Here is an 18,909-nt window from a genome sequence, read left to right on the forward strand (position 1 = left end):
GCAAAATCTGACAACCTGTGCAGGAAATGGCAAGAATTGATCAGATGAGCAAAACAGGCCCCAATCCAAGGGGGTAGAGACACGCTAACAATTGGCTGTTGAGTTAATGAGTTCATAAATGTCTTTTGTTCTCCACAGCAACCCCCCCCAAAAAAACCAAATAAACCCCAAACCCTGAGTTAAGTTCTGCTGAAGAAAAGCAGCTTTGGTTGGTCTATCACCTAAAAAGGGAATGAGTCACAACGGAGTCCTAGAAAATGTCTAACTGGCCTAAGAACCACACTCACATTCGGAGTGTAAAGTGCATTTGTTCTCAGTTAAAAAAAAGAAGAAGCATAACCCGCTCTGTCTGCAGAGGTCTGTTCTCTTCCAGAGTCTCTGGAATGCTGTCTGTTGACAGGCTGCGTGGCTGCTGCCCCTTCTCAGCTTTGGCGAGTTCCCTGAGTTTAAAGGTTTTTTTCATGTCAGACCTAAAATTTCCATGGAGTCGGCTCTTCAGAAAGCAGAAAGAGGTCTCTGTGGAATGTTGCCCAAGGACAGGTTGGGATGGGAACTACTGAGCAGGTCACTGCTGAGTTGCCGTGAGGATTTCTTTGATCTCGACAGACTCCACTGCTCTCCTCAGAACCGCTTCACCTGGAAAGGAGGTGCACCACCCTAACCAAAACGAAAATCAAAACCTCAGCGCGTTTCCACTCACTTGCTCCAGAAGACTAGGAGCAACCCTGTTTGAGGAGGAGCAGCCACCCAGGGATGAGGGCTACCCACAAAGAGCACAGCCGCCGTGGAACTCGGTACCATCCCCACAAGAACCCGCCCGCTCCCGGGGGAATCATGCCCCATCACAAAGCCCCCCTGAGGCAGCAAGTCAGGCAAGAGACATGTCAGACGTGGTAGATGACTTCTTCCATGGCAGGGTTGACTTCTCCACGGAGGTGGCTGAAGGTACTGTTCCGCAGGATGTGCCAACCACGGTGGGAGCTACTTTGAGATGTACTACGTGAGACGGAGGGAGATGGTTCCGGCTTGAATAGAAAACCCTCTTCTGGCTGCAGCTTCACCGACAACTTGTCGAGATCTTCCTTGTCATGGTTCTGAAAAGCCTTTGCATAGCGGAACATCTTCTGCTTGTTGCCATCCAGGCGCTCTTCCACCCTGCAGGGATGGGAAAGAATGAGGCCCCTGTGCCTTGCTCTGCCTGCATTTATACGCTTCTGCTCGGCAGGGCCGGGCCGGGCCGGGCCTGGCTCGGCTCAGGGGCTGGGTGCCTGCGCCGGGAACAGGTTCAGGTTCCAGCCCCAGAGCAAGCAGGCAGGTTTTCTTTTCGACGGCCACTGGGGGACTCTCGTGTCTGGTCTCAGGCTTTCCGGCTAAAATTAAAAGACTCTTATTATTTGAAATAAATAAAATTTGAAATAAATAAAAAATAAATTATCAATTACTGTGGCGCACAAGGTCTTGCTTGGTGTGAGGCTAGGACATGGCTAGTGTCACAAGCTGCCAGATTCTGTATGACTTTCGGATTTGGAATTCTCTCCAGGTGCGGAAGAGAAGGAGGTGTGTGGAACACTGGCCCTTGAGACGGGCAGGAATCGTAGGCCTCGGGCCTGGACAGGCTCCTTTCTGATACTGGGAGTTTGGCCCTCTGCTTAGAGAGCCAAGGTGCCCGCTGGGGGCAGACAACCTCCTGGTGGTTTGTCCGCTGGCCTGCCAGTGACCAGCAGGAGGCTACAAGCTGCCTGGTGAGGAGGGCTCGCCACTGGCAGGCACCTCAGGCACAGGCGTGGTGTGATGCTCCCGGGCGGCATGACATCACTTCCAGGAGTTGCATCATCACACTGGCAGCAGGAGTGCTCCTGCACTTGGCTTGGGGCTGATTTTGGCCCCAAAGAGGCCAATTCTCAAAGAACTGGCCATGTGCAAAGCAGAAGAGCACTATTACGGGCAGTGCAATGACTTCACTTCCAGAAGGGATCTCATAACTCAGGGCTCGGGAGTGTGAGGGAGGAAGGTAAGGGGAGTGACAGCACCCCCTCCTGCTGGTGAGCCCAGGAGACCTGGCAACCCTACCTTCTGCCTCTGCCTAGTCCCCAATATGCACCTTCTGTATTCCAGGCTGCAGTCTTTGGCTGCCAGGTTTCAAGTGCAGATTTGGGTATGGCAACCCATGCCCCCGCCTGGCCCTGACTCATGGTCCTTGGAAACTTCCTAACAAGTTGCAATTTTTGCACAATCTTTCAAGCATACTGCTACGCAAGGGGTTCCCAATGTGGCACCCATGGGCAACACAGCACCCAGCAACACCTTTCCTGGAGCTCACCAAGTGTTTTTAGAAAGTGGGTGGGGCTAGACGGGGCTTTTGCCCAGCAGAACATCCTGTTAGCAGTTGGAGTTCCGATTGGCTGTGCAAATTTTTGAAAATGTCCAAGGGGCAGCTGTCACCACGATGCTGGGATTAGTCTCTCTTTCACTCCTCTTTCCCAGTGCATTTTTTAAAAAAACTACCCCTCTTTGACCCTGTGCTTGGACTTCCTCTCTCTCTACGCATGCACGTGTGCGTGGCTCAGCCTCCTGCAGCAGCCATTTGGTGTCGACTCTGCCCCCACCCCATGGCAGCCATTTTGTTGTTGTGCCCACCACCCTGCGTTAGAATTCCAAAGTTGTCCATGGGCTCAAAAAGGTTGGGATCCCTGTTCTAGACTATTCATCCCCAGTGTGGTGCCTGCTGATGTGTTACCTGTGGCTCACTTGTTTCTTACCCAAAGCAATGAGCCAATCCTAGCTTTCCTCCACCTCATTGGAGTAGGGAGGGCAGAAGGTTTTGTCTGCAGGAAGCACTAATTCAAAAACCACTGCCTCCAGCGCGGGACCAGGAGCAGCACGGAACCTCCTAGCCTAAGGCTTTGTGCAACCGCCCAACAACAGTTGCCAGTTTTTAAACTGGGCCCTTTAATACTAGATTAATCTGCAACAAATACCAGGTAATGTGATTTACATCCACGCCATGGAAAGCTACAACTTCTTATTTCCAAGTTAAGCCTTTGTTAAAGAGACAAGACATTTTAATCATTTTGTGATTAGATCTGGCCCCCACGGCAGCCATTTTGTTGTAGTGCCCACCTCTTGTTTTCGAAATTCTAAAAGTGCCCAGAAGTTCAACAAGGCTTGAGACCCACCCCTGTTCCTGACAAAAGAGTCTCACCTGAGGTACCACCTGTCTCCTAGCCCATAATCTCGTCCACAGATACCAGAGCGAGGCCAGAGGCATCGTGGGAGCTTCCGCTCAAGCATAACTGTAGTGGCAACAACCTGTGTTGAAAACAAAGGATTGGAAAAATCCTCCAGATAAATCACGCTAACAAACTCAACAGGTTTATGTTCATGTACCAAACAGAAAGATGTTTGTTTTTAATTTATGATTCTATTTAATTAACCTGGATTGGTTAATGTTACTGACATGGAAATTTAAATACAATATTAGCATCCTGCAGGGATTACCAGGCAGTGTCCAAGATGACCTGCCTACTTTATCTGCACAACCTGAGAGTGATTTGGACAACGTTATCTGGTGAAGATCGTGGCTGAACATGTGATCAAAGTCCAAGCCTACCCGTTGCATCAGCAATGGAGAGCTGAATAATTTATCTGAACTTGTAATATTTTATGGACCAGGAATTCATGTTTCTTGACACTCTGCAGGCATTGGGACCGTTGGGGAGAGAGGGGAAAGCTGGAAAGGTGCACAGTCCTTGCACAAGCAGATCAATGGATCAGATCAAACTCAGAATTCAAATAAACAAAACAAAGGTTCACACAATGCATAATCTGTAAAACGGAAAATGACTTCTTGTCACCGGGGTTTCATCTGAGGGGAAGTAGGAGCTGCTCGCATTGCTTGAAGCCCTTGTTCTGGCAACCAATTCTTGCAGAGGAAAGAAAGATGGGAAGAAATATTCTAGTTCTCACCAAAGGTGGCAACTCTGTCTGTCTAATTCCACTTTACAGTTTCTGGGTCAGAAGCCAGAATTACTAAGCAGACTTGAAATGGGTGTGAATTTGCATCACCTCCTAAGAAGGCGTAGATAGCTTTGGTAATATTCCCCATGCCACCTGAAACTTTCCTCATTCTCAAACCATAGACGTCTGTGGCCTACGTCTTCTTACCTGAGCACGCCAAAGCTCATCCCGCTCATTGGCCACGCGCCAGTGGGTGTCGCCCATCATGGCAATCAGCAGGTTGAGCATGAGCAAAGCAGCGATGATGGCAAAAGCAAAGTAGACCACGCTGTACATGAAGGGCAGGTCCACCTCGTAGTTGGCGGGTCCATCAATGATGGTGAGGAACAGCTCAAAGGTGGTGAAGAGAGACATCGGGAAGCTGTAGAACTGCCCCAGGGCATTGGGGTCTTCTGTCTGGAAGATGATGTAAAAGGCTGGCAGCACGACAAGGGAAACAGGAGGATGGGTCAGCAACAGAAAACGGCCAGGGCGAAGGGCTGCCTGAGACGAGCATCTGCGGCTGCTTCTCCTGCCTCAGAACTTGGGGGCACACCCTCCCCCTGCGTCTTGTTTCCCTGCACAGAGACTGCCAGCTCCCTTGTCTCCTGGCTCCATGCCAGTAGTACCAAGGTGAAGTTCTTCTCCTCCGGCCTTCTTTTCTCAATTCTATACCTCCCCCATTTCTATTTCCCTAAATGCATTGCCTCCCACACGTCCAGCCCCATCTTCTGAGTCTAACTATCCCTTCTTCAGTCCCTCGACCTGGGAACCAAGTCCACTATTTGCCCTAGATTCTGAGCTTGCTGTCCCCCTCAGGTTCCAATATTGCCTAGAAATCTCTAGGTCAGTGACCCCCAGTGTGATGCTCCCATAGGTGAAGTGGTATCTGCTGATGGGTTTCCTGACATCTGTTTGCTTCTTCCCCCAAGCAAAGATCCAATCCTGGCTTTCCTCCATCTCACTGGAGCAGGATGCGCTTTTGAAGAACCCAGAAGGTAGTTCTTTTGTATCCTCAGAGAACACTCATTATGAGATGGCTACCGCCATCGCGGGCAGATGCTTAACTTGCAGTCTCCATACATTTTATGACTCGCCTCAGGACCCCATGGCAGCCCACCTATGACATGCCAATCTTTCCCCCAGCACCCATACCCCTTCCCCAAAATGTCTTAAGCACCCATAGGCTCAACAAGATCGAAAGAACCAGCTCTAGGTTAACACTCCAGGATTTCATGCTAAATTCTTCCCATGCTCTTCCCACCATGATGCCATAAATTCCTAGAAAGCCAAGATGCTCAAAACGACCCTCAAAAATGCATTCATTAGTTTCTCCCTCACCTGATGCAAAGCCAAGTATTACAACCGCCATAAGCCCACAAAAGCGTATAAGATCTCCAAATATCATCTGGGAAGAAGACAGAAAGGAGATGTCATGGCATACAATTTTTCCACAAGTAGAATATTCTCTGTCCTAAAAACTCTGGATGTTTAATGTTATCAAAAGGTGGGCTAAGTAGGTTGCAGAAATTCAACTACACCCAAACTGCAAATTCCAAAACAGTCTTGTCATCTTCCATGAGATGATGGAGTCAAGTAGTTTAAGATCAAGGCTTAACTGATGGCTGAAAGACTGCTGTCAGCTCCTGAAGCTATAACGTGCAATGTACTTCTTTCTCCAGCCTGACCTCTTCCCTAAAACCAAAGTTCCTTGACTTGACATCAAGGTGCGCATTTCACTGAAATGTCAAAGCGAGTTCTACAAGACTATCTTATCACTTCGGTCACTTTTTTTAAAAAAAGGATCATAGACACTACTTATTTGGGGCTGCCATGGTCTAGAGAGGAGGAACTTGTTTGGTGCCAGAACTTGAGCCCTTTTTGCGTAGCCTTTGCAAACTGTTTTGGCTGCGAGTGGATTTTGCGCCACTGCAGACACAACTGGTTTGGCTGCCAGTTGCTAGTGGATCTTTTTTACCATTTGCAATGCGGGGGTTGAGCAGATTTTTTAAAAAGCAGTTTCCTCCATTCTCACATTTTCAACGCACTTCCCATTTACTGCACAGTACTGTTTGAAATGTCTGTAGCGCTTCTGTCAGTGCCACCTTTTTAATTTTCCTGCCCATTTCCAGTGCTTTTTAAACATATATATAGAGTTATAACATTGCAATGATAAGTTTAGCTGGCTCTCTAAATTCCCAGGTTTCATTTTTAAAAAGTAAATCTCTACCCCCTCAAATTGTGGAAATATGCCGTTGTTCTAATATTGCTTCAAGGGAAGGGGCTAGAGACTTACTTTTCTGCAAAAAGAAAGTTGGGAATTCAGAGAATTTGCGTCACAACAATGTATTATTTTTAATGTACATTTCTTTAAAACATGTAAAAACCCTGGAGACCCAGGGGAGAGAGGATAGCCACTTCCCACACCAGAAAAAAACAGCACTGTTTGAAATGGCCACAGCTATTCAGACATGGTTGTAAATGCGGTTTGAAACTGCTGCCCCCACATCGCTTCACACAAAGTCGGGGCAGCAATGAGTAAGAACCATGTTAAAATGGAAATGTGACAGGGGTCTTAGAATTACCAAGCAAAGATGAGTGCTAGCGGGACCCGGTCAGACAAAAGGAAGCACTTCTACAAATAATGTAAAGTTTGTTTATGGAGCATCTTGCCAAAAAATGCTGCGACCAAGCAGTGCCCTCAGGCGGCTTGAGAAAGGCCTTAGCCAAATTCATGGCGGAGAGGTCCACCAGAGGCCATTCACGATGGCAGGCGAGTGGACAGATGAATGCTGGGGGGCGAGTGGACAGATGAATGCCGGGGGGGGGGCGCGTCTCCTCCTGAATTCCAAATGCTGTGAATGAACTGCAGGCGAGGGCCCCCTTCCTCACTGCCCCTGCTGGTGGCCTGCTAGAGACACATCTGGCTGGCCAGTGGTGGACAGAGAATGCTGAGTCAGACATTTGGTCGGATTCGGCAAGACATTTCTTATGATATGTTACTAGATATTTAATTCCACAAATGCAAATGTTGGCATTCAAGGCCATAAGCAAGCCTTTTTTGAGTCCCTCCTGCCACAGCCAAGATCTTTTGACACAAATTTAGAAATACTTCTAAGAAGGACGTTTAGATAAGACGTTCTTTCTCACGGTGCTGTCTGAATTCACGTACCTGTAATTCTAACAGGCCTACAAGGTGTTTCTTACCTTCTGTATCATGATGGTGAAGGGGCCCAGCATCTGAAACCCACGTGCAAAATACATGACGTTGCACCAACCCAGCACCAGTGCGAAGGACATGGGAACCACCTCCCCATCCATGCTTGTGAGGCGCATCACCATCGTCACCAGGATCATACACGCATATGTGATGCTGTAACAGAAGCAGTGTGCATTCAGCCACGGTCACTCCTCCTTTCATGCACAGTCCCGCTGCTGACACTCTGGCACCCACAGCAGACTGTCTCTGTGAAAGCATCGCCCCTCCCCGCCAATACAGTAAGATGCGTGAAAAATCTCAGCGAGATTTGGGAATCTCTTTCTGTCCAGCCGACAGGGCAAGAGGCCCCGTTATCTGAAAGAATGGGGCAAACAGAAGTGGTCCTGAAGGTAGTTACGTGGCTTCAGGGAACATTTCTCTTGTCCCAAACTGCTGAGGAGGTCAGATGTTGGCGCAGATGGGGTAGGGGAGAAAGCTTGGGGGGCTTGCAAGGGGAGTCAGTGGTGGAAGGAGCAGCCTTGCTGTGGAAGGCACCTCCTCTGTGGCCTGGCCAGAGACGGAGTGGCAGAGTCTGTCTATGGCAGATCCAAACAACTGCCAAGATCAAGGATCTACTCCGTGTAAGATGAGGAACCCAGGAAAAGGATGTGACTAGAGAGTCACATCTAAGTGGGAGGAAAAGGGAAGCTGACCAGGTTCTGTTACTCCTCCAGTTCAGAGAAGGAGCCACATGTCCCCAACATGTCCTCCAGACTAGGAGTTCCAAACTTGAAACTTAATTTTCAGGCATATGGGGGCCCAATTTGGATTGGAACCACGGCGCACTGGGAGAGGGGGCTTAACCCCACCCCCAGTCCTCTTCTCTTGACCTGAAATGCCACCATTTGATCCACCCTGGAAACTTGCATGTACTGATCAGCTACACACAGGTTTTCCCAACAGAACAAAGAGCAGCCCTTGGGCGGCTACTGTATGTTGGGAAAATGGCGTCGAAAGTTTTAAATCTACTCTCCCCACGTGCTACAGTCTCAATCCAAATCTAGTCTGCATGCCCCCGAGAATTAAATTCTGAGCCTGGAACTCCAACAGCATACCTGTTGACAAGATCCTTGGAGAGCTCAAGGATTTTGTCATGTGTGAATTGGCCTTCAGAGAAAAAGGAAAAGGGTGCTCATCAACCCCTTGCTCTGGCAGAAGCCAAAGGGCCCCATCTACTTACACCCGAAGCACACTGGGTTCATTTCAAATAACTTATTTCTTCACATCTGTTGAGGTCTCTTCCCCCTCTCCTGCCCCCCAATTTTTCTTCTTTCTGCTAGCCTTTCTGAATTGGGGGGGGGGCTTCCCTTGAGTGTTTTGCACATGGAGGACCCCTCCCCCAATTTGCTTCCCAATAGAGAACTGTAAAGAAAGAGCTCCAGGGCAAGAAGGTTTTCAGGATGGAGACTTACATGATGATGTGGAATGGTCCACCCAGAATAGTCTGCCCAAAATACTTTGCGACTCCAACTCTTAGAATATCTGGAATCTAAGAGGAAAACATCCCTCAGAAGCCGCCGTGCGGATCTGCCCCTTTCCCATCTCCTCCGCCCACGGCCCCTGCCAGCTCACCGGGAAGACGGTTAGGACACAACGGTATTTCATGCTTATTAGAAAAATAATAATATTGCAGAATAGCGATACTGAGAGAGACAGAAATTCCCCATTCTGTGCTGAAACCAGCAATGCCGCAAGGCGTAACTGTGTGTGTGGGAACCCCGGGATATGACACGGAGGGAGTCGTGCTAGAGCAAGCTTTGAAACATGTTTTTAAGTATCTTAGGGGTTTAAAGCAGACTAGGCATACAAAAAGGGGAAACTGGGAAGGATGCAGTCCGCGTATATGGAAGCAGGCAGCTGAGGCTGTGGTGATCTGGGAAGCTGTGGGTTCGAATCTCACCTCACACCATCTCATTAGATGGCTTTAGGGAACGCAGACTGCCTTGAAGTCTTGCAGTCTAGGCCTTACCTTAAAAAGCAGGTTTGTTCGGTGCTGTCTCAAAGGGCAGACGGACCTTCCAGAGTGGCATCAACTTAAATGAAAGAAGGTTTATTTCTACAGCTTTATCAGGCCTCCTTACCTCAAGCAGCAAAATAGCCAGGGCTCCTATCACCGTGATCAGCTCGCCCACCAGCCTGAGCTGATCCTCATAGGTCACATACGATTCCTAAAAACAGGGGAAACAATCTCTCACTCCTAAGCAAACAGGAAGAGGGGGAGGGGGGAACAGATCTAGGAAAGTCAGCACAAGCCTCCCCAGGCATCTCAAGCTCTTCACACGCCAACCCTGAGGTTCTAAGGTGGGCAGCAGAAAGAAGGGCATATAAATGTTTTAAACAAATACATGGAAATATCTCAGGCTAGTTCACACAGATAAGAGGGTAAAACCATTATTTGGATGTCCCATTTCCCGTTTTAGGCACGTTTTTCCATTGCATGATGTCATGCGGTGCCCCAAATGTAGTTTGTGCTCCACCCCTTCATTCTCTGCTCATTTTGCAGCATCTACGGGTTCACTCAGAGGCTTGTAACTTCGCACACCTGCAACGTTTTCTGGATCAAGAGGGTGCTGTCCCGCTCATCAGTCTGGTTGCCTGGACGGTCTTTCAGAGGTCTGTAAGAGCAGCAGAGGGTAAAGCAGATCATGTAGAGGATGTAAAACAACCCCAGGAAACAGAAATAAGGGCGGCCGTAGTTGTTCCACTTCAGGCTCACAAGCTCTTTCACTGGGGTCATGTCTAAGATATGGCGGGCCTGCAAGGAGAGAGAGAGAGAGAGAGAGAGAGAGAGAGAGAGAGTCAATCAATTCAGAGCCGGTGCTAAGGGATGCCCTTCCTTCTGCATTATAGGCTTTTGCAGGGAGGATGTGACGAACACATATTACCCAAAAGAGTTCCCCCCAAAGCTTTCTTTGTCTCAAGCAGGAGAAAATCTGGGGAGGAAATGCACCAAAGCCTTTCAAAAGCATCGATCCAAGGGACTGTTTTTCTCTCACAAACATGTGCTTGCAGCATGTGCAACCCGTGGGCTTGTCGTGTCTATGCTGCCCCACAATTTCTCCCTCTCTCCTCCTTCATGTCTGAAACTGAACTCTCACCTGGTGGCACTTCTCTTGGAGTTCTTCAGACATCACCTGTTCCATGAAAGCTTTGGCACAACCAGCTGAAATGTGGATTAAGTGTGCAACAGCACTTGACCCCCCTGCGACCACTCTGCCACAGCAGTTTGGGGGTGGAACTAGTGGCTGGATTGCGCTTCAATGCAGCCGCTTCAAGACGTGGAGACGCAGAACCACATTTTCTTTCCACCCAGTGCTGGGCTCGTTTCTCAGGTGCGGGACTAACCTTTGTACTATGCAGCCGAGAAACACTCTTCCAAGCAAAGGCCGGATGGTTTGCAGTTTGCCACCTCTCAAAAGGCACAGTCAGAAATGCCTGATGATCAGCAGTCTCTCTTGACTTTCCCCTTTTCCCCATGCCCAGAAAATGGCACTTTGCCTTTTCCAAAGTCCCAGAGAGAGCAAAACAAAGCCCTGCTCCTCTCCCACGTCCTCTACACGTCAGAAGCTGGGGTGAAAATGGAAAAGACTAGATCCTTGTTTAACTTCCGACAGGTCCCTCAGAGAAAGTAAAGGTAGCCTTTGCCTTTCACAATGATTTTGCAAATCCAACACAAAAGACGCAGACCCTTTCCTTCCTTCCCATTTACAGTCATAGAGAATTTGGGGGAGTGCTACAATGGTCGTCTGGGAGTAAAGCGTTGGGTTGTGCCAGCTTTTCCACTGGTAGATGAGGCAGGAGGGCTCCCTGTTGATCTTTGGAAGGCTGTCCTGGGGATTAGGGGATCCAAGTGGACAAAAAGCTCTGTGACACACAGGGCTGCACAGAGGAGAGGAACTGAGGAAGAGCAAAGGCATACGCTGGTCGAATCCAACCAGATAAAAGCATGCACCCCTAGAGACATCATGTGAACAACATCTGTTTCTTTACTGAGTTTTATGCTAGATTTTTGATGTATGGAAGCCTCCCTGAGTGCTTCAGAAATAGGTAGAATGCAAATCTAAGGAATAAGTACTTCACAGTCCGCTTCCAGAAACGTGCATTTCGCAATACAAGTGGCAACAGGAATGTCCCCCCCACCCCACATATAGTAGGGGTGTAAACAGTGAAGGGGAAGACAGAGAGGACTGTTCACTGCGGTTAGTATGTATCACCGTGAGAGGGTGATCCCCAATAAGATCTGCCCGGGCCATGCGGATCACATGACCTTCTCTCCGCTACGGAAAGAAAATGTGAGGAAGCCACTCCAGTCTCCTCCTCACCACGAATTTCCAGATGATGCCATACACACACTATGGAAAGTTACCACTGGGTAAAAAGCGGAAGACATTCATCAGAGAAAGTTCTCACATGCACGAAACTTTGTGATTTGTGCACCTAGCTGCATCCACACAGACTTCAATATGGCAGTATTACAATAATTCACAACTGGATTTGCCTTTTCCGCACAGAAAACTCCAGCTAAAACCTTTAAAAAGGCACAGAGATGTCTGGGGGAAAATGGTGGCTTCGTCTACCTAATTTGTAGACGAATTAACCACTACACCTAAAGAGTTTGGTGTAGTGGTTAAGAGCGTGGGATTCTAATCTGGAGAGCCAGGTCTGATTCCCCACTCCTCCACTTGAAGCCAGCTGGGTGACCTTGGGCTAGTCACAGCTCTCTCAGAGCTCTCTCCGCCCCCACCCACCTCACAGGGTGTTTTGTTGTGGGGATAATAATGACATACTTTGTAAACCACTCTAAGTTGTCCTGAAGAGCGGTATATAAATCGAATGTTGTTGTTGTTGTTGTTATTATTATTATTGAAGCCTTCTTCTGGTCTAATGTGCCTTTCTTTGACTGAAGAGGCCCTTCCAGCACAGGAAAACTTCTTGGGCAGGAGGAAGGCTTCAATCTCGGCAGAGCAGAATGGTCAGATATAAGCCAATGTCTGGGTTTTGAGGAGAGACGGAAGTGAATTAAGGACCTAAGTCACAGCTGGCCCTATCATCAGATACAGCAAGGTGGTTAATTCACGCTTTAGATTTGGTTGCCATTATAGGCCAGTAAACTGTCAGATATTTAATTTATTACATTTCTACCACAGGGTAAGAAATTTGGATTTTCCTCCCCTTGGGAAGCCCTAATATCTTTCACTCCAGTATGTTTAAGTTCCTATTAGAGGAAAGTAGTGATCAACAGGGCCATCCCAAGCAGACACATCCTTCTAAATCAATGGGTTTGGAGCATGCAACTCTGCTTAGGATAGAACGGCAGAAAAGGCAAAAACAGATTCAGAATTGACAGTAATGAAACAAGTAGAGGAGCAAGCTAAGGAATGTTTACTATAGACCACATTGCTATGTGAAAAACACATGAGCATAGGTCCAGACACACAGTTCTGAAGACTTCAGGAAAAAGAGGCAAGGAGGGTGGCAATGTCTGCCAAATTTCCTCTCCCATTGCTGACATCCCCTCCACTCTTCCCTGATACTGTTCCTGAAGGTCTGCTGATCCATACGGACATCATTTCAGGTTTTTTTTGTGTGACGAGAAAGTGCTAAAGTCCTGCTCTATGAGGTCAGTGGCTGGTTGGATACATGCCACTAGTAAGTAGAAGTCACAAGGAATTATAAATAAGGAGAAGAGCAAACCATTTGGGAAGTGCCAGTTTGCTCACAGGGCAAAGAGTCTGCATATTATACAAGCTTTTTATTGTGATTTTAAAATGCAAAGGTAAATACAACCCAGAAATTGTCATATGAGGTTTAAAACAGTAACGGGCTGATGGGTAGCGTGGTCAGGGCAAAGTGGCAGAACTCAATCCTTTACATGCATATAGTCCCCAGTTCAGCATGGGACTATGTCTAGCATCTGGCATCTCCAGCTACCGGGTGTCAGATGCCTGGAAAAACCTCTCTCTGCCTGAGACCTCGGAGAGTCCTCTCTTAGTCAGAGTAGGTATTTTGGCCTCAGTGGTCTAACTCAATATAAGACAGTTTCATATGTCAAGTGGCCAAAAATGCAGAATTCTACAAGAACTGTGGATAAAGTGCCTCATTGGAAGAAGTCCAGCCATTGCTTCGGTGGAAATGCCAGTAATTCCCAAACTTCCACCCAGCCTCTACCAGTCCCCCTTACTTCCTCCTCACTGTAGCCCCCACCTCAGATGGCTTTTCTCAGTGCAGGTCAACTTCTCTTTTGAGGGGAAAAGCACCTCCCATCCCTTCTTCTACCAGTGGAAAAGCTGGCAGGATGCAGCTCCCCGGTTTATGCGCGCCAGCTTCCTCTTCTTTCTTAATTGCTTTTTAGCGCAAATTGGTTTGAACTCAAGTGTGCGCTTTCCTGCTCAACCAGGAAGAATGCAAACTACAGTCTGAAGCAGGATCACAAATTTGTTGTAGTTGGCTGGCCAGTTAGCTGTAATGGTAAACTCTAGTGACATTTCCACTTCTAAACACTTTCAGGATGGGAGGGAAGGTGGCATGGTATGCTTTGAAATGGTATTTTACTGTTTTTTCTCTCACTACATTTGGGAAATGCAGTGCAGTGGCTTGGAGGAAGGGCTGAGGAGTTAAAGGTTCACGTTTCACCTGCCGGCTTTCACTGAGACCACAGGAGGAGCCCTCCTGGATCAGAACGAGGCTCCTTTGAGCACAGCATCTGATTGCTCTCAGTGGTCAACGAGAGACTGGCAGTTTCCACAAGATGGTCACTATTGTTGTTGTTGTTTATTTATAGTCTGCCTTTCTCACTGGTGGATTGCATATTGCAAGTGAATACCAGATAATCAACAGCGAGGACAATCACAGAGCAAAAATACAGTATGATCAGCAGCTGGGACATTCAAGGTCATGGAGGCAATGTGCCTCCTCTAGTGTCAGAAAAAGGCAAAAAGGGGGGGGGGACAAAACTTAATCCCCCCCAAATGAATTAAGAATCTGGATGGTTGAAGGATTCCAAATTGAAATGCTCAATATTGAAATTACTGAATATTAGACATAAATATATATCCATCTCAAAAAATGCATGTATTTATTACAAAATAATATAAAACCAATTGCAGGCCCAAATATAGCCTCAACTCAGATTAAAATCATACAGAATTCTCAAACAAGAACCTTACGTCCAAACACGTTTTGGCCATCTGGCCTTCTTCTGTGGTCAACCTTAGTTATTACACATTAGCTCCAGACAATGCAATAATATTACAACAATGAATCAATATAGGACCCAGTTGGAACTGTGTTCCAATTGATATCAATAACTCAAGGCAGAGATGTATTTAAGAGGCCTCCTTTGAAATCACCTTCTGCCCTCGTCAGGTACATGTGTCTTGAGTGCTAATTCTGGTCCATGAAAAACCAGTTCTAAGTGCAGCCTGGAGCAACGCAGCAGTGTTTAGTGTGGTCTCATCACCCACCCACCAGGTATTCAGAGACCCAGTGCCTGGTGAGCATGCAGGTTCCATTTCGATACTGTGGCTGTAGCCACTGACCAACCTTTCCCCCATCAATTTATCTGCTGCTGTGTTCAGAATCTGAGTTTCTGGCATAATCTGCTCTGTGACAGCTTTAGCATTAATTATTGTGTCTGGTAAAGCAGCATTGCCTTTCATCAGTTCTGAATATACTGCCAGTCAGTTTTATTACCCTCTGCATTAGAGCCCCCAACCTTGTTGAGCTTGTGGCCCGTTTTTGAATGTGAAGGATGGGTAGTGGGCACCAAACAAAACAGCTGCTATGGAACAGGGGAGGCAGTCACAAAATGGCTGCTGTTGGGAGGCCATCACAATGTGCCTGGAAGGTCCAAGCCAGGCGTTCTCTTATGGTGGAGGCAGCTGTTTCCAAATGGATGCTCCCTCGAGATCCAAAGAATCCTCGTGGGTTCTTCTGTAACCCCTCTTGCTCCCAGGAGGCGGAGGAATGCTAGGACTGGCTCTTTGTTTTGGGGAAGAAGCCAGTGGAGAGGCCAGGAAATACCTGGAGCACCCTGCTGGAGACTCGTGGTCTACAGCAACACTCGTCAGTCTTTTCAAATGCAGGACCTGCCTTCCATTACAACCTGCAACACAAATTCTGCATTTCAATGTTTTAAAAACTGTCTCCCTGTACCTTTTTATTTTTCTTTACTTTTTCACCTCTTCTCCTCTTTCCCCCCACTATCTATGCTTTTTAAAAGCATTTTAATCAGGTGTTGGAATGAAACAGATTCTAAAACAATTTTTTAAAAAGGAGATGAATTTGACAATGACTACAATTTGCTGTATAAGATGAAGCTGCACAAAGAATTAACATTCAGTATTAACATCCATGTGGTCTCCCAAGTTCCTAATATGGGGCCCTAACAGCCTTTCCCTTCAATTAAAACCCTTGTGTATGTATGAATTTAAAAACCTGCAAAAACCCTCTTGATAACTACATCAACAAGAAGCAACACCTGTGCTGTTACGTGAGCGCTCTCTCTTCACGGGGTCCTTTAGACCACCCCAATACCTTGAATGTGCAGCGCTTTTTCTCATTCACTCGAATCAAGAGGGGTCGATATGACCCCAATGACTTTCCAGTAAAATCCCCAAATTAAAAAAAAAACAAAACCCTAGAGCCGAGTGTGCACTCTCATCAGAATGACAGTGTCCTCTGTGGCATGAGAACACATGGCTGTCTGGGAGGCCATGCCCGCCTCGTGTCCCCGCACTCACTGAAGTCTCAGGCAGGAGGATCTGCAGCCAACAGCTCCCCCAGTGGAGAGGAGGCCCTGCAGTGGAAGCCAGGCTTGACTGGTGTGATGGGGGAGCAGTCAGAGAGCAAAGGGCTGTGCCTGCTTGGGATGTCAGCAGGGGGAGCGTCGAGGGCAGAGCCAGCAGCAGAATGCTGGGGCCAGGTTCTGCCCCAGGGAGAGGGCTGCAGCAACACTGGGGGCTGACAGGCCCACGGCAGGGCCACACAGTGATGGGGGGGACCCCTGGGAAGGACTCACCCAGGAGGGAGGAGGGCCAGGTGGTAGGGAGCCAATGGAAAGTTTGCCCCAGGTCTGTAAAGGGCAGCTGGCAGGCCAGCAGAAGGCCCTGGGAAGCGGGTTAGGAGCCTTGACGGTCCCAGCAGGGCCTGCCAGGCAAGTAGCCTCTGCCCAAGAGGACGGCGAGGAGGAGGAGGAGGAGGAGGAGGAGGAGCCCACGGATAATCCACCCCCAGGGAATCCTTAAAAAGCTGGCGGGGGGGGGGAGAACCAGGGGGAAGGGCAAAGTTGCTCCCACAGACAGAGAGGAACCAGGATGCTGCTCTGAGAGGCTCCACCCTTCCCTCCCAGAGCTGAAGGAAACTGATCCGGAAGGGGGCACAGTCCCAGGCTCTGATCCTGGGCAGGGGGAGTTGGACAATGAACTACTGATGAGAGCAAAAACATTTAAACTGTTAAAATATGCCTGTGGTGTCAGAGGATCCGTGTGGAAAATATGCGCCCCCCCCAAAAAAAAGAGGGGAGGAAAGAAAAAAGGAAAAGAAGATGGTGGACGCAACCCACCAGAGGTCCGAGATGGAGCAACAGCTTCCACCAACGTGACTCCAACCAGGAACAGTGGAAAAAGCAGGTGTGAATTCAAAAGCAGAGCTGGGTCTCTTTCTGATATGTTTTATGATGGTTCAAAGAGGTCAAGACAAATAGGCTATGATGACATCAGATTGTCATATGTAAAAACTATAAACGAAAGATATTGATGGCTGCGGCTGCTGAAAAACCATCTGTGAAGGGAGGGATGTTATTTCAGGGACAGCATTTCCCACATAAAAAAGAAGTGAGAGGGTTTAACGTGATGGCTGCCAAGGAACATAAACAAAAATCAGTGGGGTCAGCAAGGGCATCGACAGGCAACCCATTTGTCTTGCTGGGAGATGAGAAATGTTTTGCGTTTATCACCCGAAGGTGAAAGAGTTCGCTCTCTTTACAAGGATGAAAAACAGTAACTATGAAGATTATGGAACTCTGAGCAGGCAGAGAAAGGGGGGCAGTCTGCGAAGATCTGCTGTGAGTTGGCATTTGTGTTGGGAGGGTAGTGACAGTTGAGGGTCTTTTTTTAAAAAAAACTGCCCCAAATCTTATTATTCTCCAGCAGCAGTTATACATAATTCAGCAACCAAACCTTTAGAATGAACCGGCCATTCTCTTTGGGTTTGCAATCTCAGATCACATTTTCAAGCTTTGGAGGCAAATGTAAGGATCTGCCTCTGGTCAGCTCACCCATCGCACAGCTGCTGCTTTTATTCACTTATATGCAGAGGACGACTGCTAGATCAAATCAGTAACCACAGCCAAGTACCCACCCACACCGTTCCACCTTCTTTTCCTCCAGTATGAAATGCTTGATGGGTCGGGCGTGTGTGTGTGTGTGTGTGGCAACTTTGGCTTCAGTAGTTTGTGAGACATTTGGGAGTCAAAGGGTAGCTACTGTTTGCAGTGGGGGGTAGGGACAGAACTGGAACCAGAAAAGCGAGTCCCAGCACCGTGCCATGGTTAGAGTGTTGGAACAGGATTTGGGAGACCCCGTTTCAAATCCCCGTCTTGCCATGGAAACTTGCTAGGCGGTGACCTTAGGCCAGTCACACCTGCTCAGCCTAACCTGCTTCACCAAGTTTTTGTGAGGACAAAATAGAGGCGAAGAGAATGACGCAAGCCACTTCGGGTTCGCTGAGGAGAAAGGCAGGGTATAAATGAAGCAAGTAAACAGCAGAAGAAAGAATGAACGCAACCCAAACAAATGCCCAGACCTCACAGCGGCTGCTCGCATTACCCTTTTGAAGTTCCCACTGCAACGGATTGCTTTAAAAATGCAGGGCACTGGCTCAGATCACTGGCTGATCCCGCACAGTCCACTGCGACTGGAACGGGCTCTACAGCAGAGAAAGACATTTCCTGTCATCTACTGTCTGAGATCTTTAACTGACAACACCAAGGACTGAAACTGAGACTGCCAACCTTCACCCCCTGCTCTACCATAGGCAACTTTGTCATAAAGAACTTTATTGGTTCATTTCAGTTAAATGACAGCCCATCAAATGAATGTTGGCCCTGCAAGCACAATGAAACCTCCATGTTCCAGGGCACCATCTCTCCGAATATTGGATTTGGCTTTCAGAAAGTTGGCAAAGCAAATACAGTGCCCTGCCCTTCCCAATTAGGACTGAAAGCCTGGGGGAGGATGTGGCCCACTAGGTACAGGGCATGAGCTGCCATACAGAGATTCTTCCCAGGGCAACCAAGGGCATCACGCGCAGCACTTGAAGTCCGGAAATTACCTGAGGAGCCTCAAAGCAATCGGAGGCCTTTTGGAAGGACACTCTTCATTTGAAGAACATTCTGAACTCTGATATCAGAAATTATGTTAAAAGACCAAAATATATTTGGGCACACATGCCATTTTATTTTGTTTTGAACAAAGAATCTTGGTTGCATGCCAAGAATAATTGTCTGGCTTTTCTAAAGTTACATTTACATTTCTGAAAAGATACCTCCATCAACACAAAAGGATCGAACCATACAACACTCAGGGAAGTCAGGTCAGGAATATGACAACTGTGCAGCCTAACTTCTTGTTATTTTCACTGAGGAAAACAGAGAA

The 18,909-nt window shown here is 47.8% G+C and overlaps 1 protein-coding gene across 1 annotated transcript in view; it reads right to left on the bottom strand.

The window, feature by feature from the left end:
- Positions 1 to 884: 884 nt before the first annotated feature.
- The window catches only part of TRPV5 (transient receptor potential cation channel subfamily V member 5), a 57,854-nt gene continuing 39,829 nt past the window's right edge, over positions 885 to 18,909 (bottom strand). The window contains exons 8-15 of the mRNA XM_055002598.1: positions 9,798 to 10,010; positions 9,337 to 9,423; positions 8,668 to 8,744; positions 7,204 to 7,369; positions 5,338 to 5,404; positions 4,165 to 4,433; positions 3,203 to 3,309; positions 885 to 1,155 (exon numbers count right to left, since the gene is read on the bottom strand). Coding sequence (XP_054858573.1) covers positions 885 to 1,155; positions 3,203 to 3,309; positions 4,165 to 4,433; positions 5,338 to 5,404; positions 7,204 to 7,369; positions 8,668 to 8,744; positions 9,337 to 9,423; positions 9,798 to 10,010 — 1,257 coding nt within the window. The remainder of the gene's footprint in view (positions 1,156 to 3,202; positions 3,310 to 4,164; positions 4,434 to 5,337; positions 5,405 to 7,203; positions 7,370 to 8,667; positions 8,745 to 9,336; positions 9,424 to 9,797; positions 10,011 to 18,909) is intronic.

This window comes from Eublepharis macularius, chromosome 18 (genome assembly GCF_028583425.1).
Source record: "Eublepharis macularius isolate TG4126 chromosome 18, MPM_Emac_v1.0, whole genome shotgun sequence".
NCBI lineage: Eukaryota > Metazoa > Chordata > Lepidosauria > Squamata > Eublepharidae > Eublepharis > Eublepharis macularius.